Genomic DNA, 2,690 nt, shown 5'->3' with positions numbered 1-2,690 from the left:
TGGTACTTAACCACCGCGCCAGGCTCTCTGTTGTGTTCTAGAATTGTTAACCGGAACTGGTCCCAGTAAACAATAGTTTAACGACTAGATAGCTCAACAAGAGAAATTGCGAGATGATCATGTTTTTGTTTGTGATTTGTCTAATGTTTTCACTCCTAGAGTTAGAACTTATGAAGAGATCTCAGAGCTACAGCCTACAAGCAGCTGAACTTTGTTAGTGACATCTAATACTTATAGTTGTTTTTTCTGCAGTGGCACAGAATGCCTCTCTGCATGCATTCCTAGATAGTTACCTACAATTCAGACACCGGTGGTATGATTTGCCACACAGGGGCCCCAAAGGGACAGTTGCTGGTTTGGTTGTTGGGGAGCTTGAGCTTTGCCGCCGTGTCTTTATGGTCCTCTACCGCATGTGAGATTTCTATCATTTCGCAAGTTTCGATTTTATATCTGTAAAACCTTTTTCATAGATGGTGTATGGCATCAAGAGTTGCATATAATTGTTGTGGTGTGTCTCTTGTTTGTGTGTTAGATCATCAAACAAGGATCCTGGATCAGGCCCGGGTGAGTCCCTTAGTGCGAAGGAGCATACAGGTGAGATTGGGACTACTTCTTTGGTCATTATGTGCGTTCATTGATTTTAGTGCAGAATTGAGTGGAATCATTTGTACCCCTGTAGCCCTTCTACAGCAGAAAAAACTGCTTGATCTACCAAAGTTGTTGGATATATGTGCTATATATGGGCATGACAATGGGGAGTTGACAAGTTCACTGGTTGGTTCCTGGTTCCTGAGGCATTTCATTTGTTGTTGGTACTATTATTGTTTTCCATTTTTATGTTGTTCCTATATCCTCAAGCTATTTATTATTATTATTATGAGCTATGAATGCTTCAGTTAATAATGATTTTATATCTCCAGGTTACAAATGCAATCGTTGTGCAGCCCAATTTACTCGATGGCATCAATACTGTCCTTCCCCAATTCCTGGACATTTTCCACACAATGCAGGACAGATGCATGGACTCACTACAGGTCTTTTTTTCTTACTTGAATTTTGGTCACTTTTTAATGATGGATGCCATATATAGGCTTCTTTCTTCATTTATCAGGTAGCAACATCTAGACAATAGTTTGATGGGAGAAATTCTTTGTGCCTATGGTAGAACTACCAGCATTTCTTTTAGCTAGTGTTTTTGTTTCTGTTTTCAATCAACTTTTTTGAGAAGTGCATTTGCGCTGTTAGTAAAAGGGTTTTTCAGTTTGTTCATTCGCCTAATGACGAAAATCAGTTCTGAATTTCTGTACATTTTCTTTAATTTCTTTAGGAAAAATATATTATATTCAGAGTGAGGATACATTTGCTTAAAATGGTTAAAATGTTAACAACACAATTGAATTAAAGAATAGATCATGCATTTACAGCGAAATGGTGCCAATCTATGATAGATCTTACAGAACTTGCATAAACACAACTTAACTGTAATTTGATTTGCAGGTGCTCAGTTCACCTGGACCAAATGTCAGTGGAAATACCCAGCTTCAGAAAGATTTCTCGGAGGTCAGTTTTATCTACTAGATGATACCCTGCGCGTTTCTGTGGTTATCTTGTTAAAAGAAATGCCTAATTAGGTGCTATAGAAACAACTAAAAGTAACGAAAACAAAATATAAGAGTGGTCTTGATTTACACTTTCAAAACAATAAAAATATGAAGCATATAACAAAATGATATATAAAAGAGAAAGAACCTTTAGATTGCAGTTAAAAGAGTGCCATTCCTGAATAAAATGTGAAGGATAAACTCCATAGGTATGCTCCAAGCGCCCAACCCATATACTGTGTCCAAGCGAGCAAAATACCTATTAGAAAAATTAACTTATGACTTGTACACATGATGTGGTAGCGCTGCATTGATATGCTAATGCAAATAATGTAACTTATAACTTACATGCATGGCTTGCCGATGTGGCATGGTTGCATGGCTTGGAAAAACAGGCAGTGGGTTGTAGCTAGTTAGGAATAGAGGGTTCTAGATTTGTTCTGATATATTTGTCGTTCTTTTGCTTAACTTTGATGCTTAAGTGCGAATTTAATTTCCCTCAGGTGCTGGATTTTGCTAATGATGCAATTATTACTCTGGATGCCTTTGCTGATGCTTACCAGCCTGCTGCATTATCATTATGTGCTTCTTTTGAAAGAGGGTAAGCTTCTATTCATTCATCCCAATGATTGGTGCATGTTTCTTAACTAGGCATTGATGGTTTTGTACTACTTGATTTGCAGGGATCGAGCTGAGGAATTGTTGAACACCCTTGCAAGTTTGTATGATTTGTTGTTACCATCTTTGCTTCAGGGGTTTCAAGTTATGTCCAGTTCCCAAAGCAATGGAGAGACTTCGTCTGAAAGTATACTTAATGACATAGTTCTTGGCATAAGAATGCTATCAAAGAGAGCTGTTGGATTTGGTTGGAGATTATTAGAGTTCTGCTATTTAAATGATCAACTTAAGGAGGAGGATGTCCAAGCATCTACTAAGATGTTTCCAGCTAAAGTCGAAGATCCTATGATCAGGGGAGAAATAATAGTTCAAATACTCAAGGATATCAATAGAGAAGCTACTTACTCTTCTAAAGGGAATCCTGGAAAGACGTTTCTGCAAGCTCTTCAAAAGGAATTTCAGTTGATGAGC

The 2,690-nt window shown here is 37.8% G+C and overlaps 1 protein-coding gene across 1 annotated transcript in view; it reads left to right on the top strand.

Moving 5' to 3' along the window:
• LOC119284838 (activating signal cointegrator 1 complex subunit 2-like) overlaps positions 1 to 2,690 on the top strand; it is an 8,453-nt gene that overhangs the window by 2,605 nt on the left and 3,158 nt on the right. The window contains exons 2-8 of the mRNA XM_037564006.1: positions 253 to 412; positions 533 to 594; positions 680 to 774; positions 921 to 1,034; positions 1,498 to 1,560; positions 2,105 to 2,202; positions 2,285 to 2,690. The exon at positions 2,285 to 2,690 is cut by the window's right edge and continues 19 nt beyond it. Coding sequence (XP_037419903.1) covers positions 253 to 412; positions 533 to 594; positions 680 to 774; positions 921 to 1,034; positions 1,498 to 1,560; positions 2,105 to 2,202; positions 2,285 to 2,690 — 998 coding nt within the window. The remainder of the gene's footprint in view (positions 1 to 252; positions 413 to 532; positions 595 to 679; positions 775 to 920; positions 1,035 to 1,497; positions 1,561 to 2,104; positions 2,203 to 2,284) is intronic.

The sequence above is a fragment of the Triticum dicoccoides genome, chromosome 4A (assembly GCF_002162155.2).
Source record: "Triticum dicoccoides isolate Atlit2015 ecotype Zavitan chromosome 4A, WEW_v2.0, whole genome shotgun sequence".
Classification (NCBI taxonomy): Eukaryota; Viridiplantae; Streptophyta; class Magnoliopsida; order Poales; family Poaceae; genus Triticum; species Triticum dicoccoides.
This window is presented reverse-complemented; position numbering and strand designations above follow the sequence as displayed.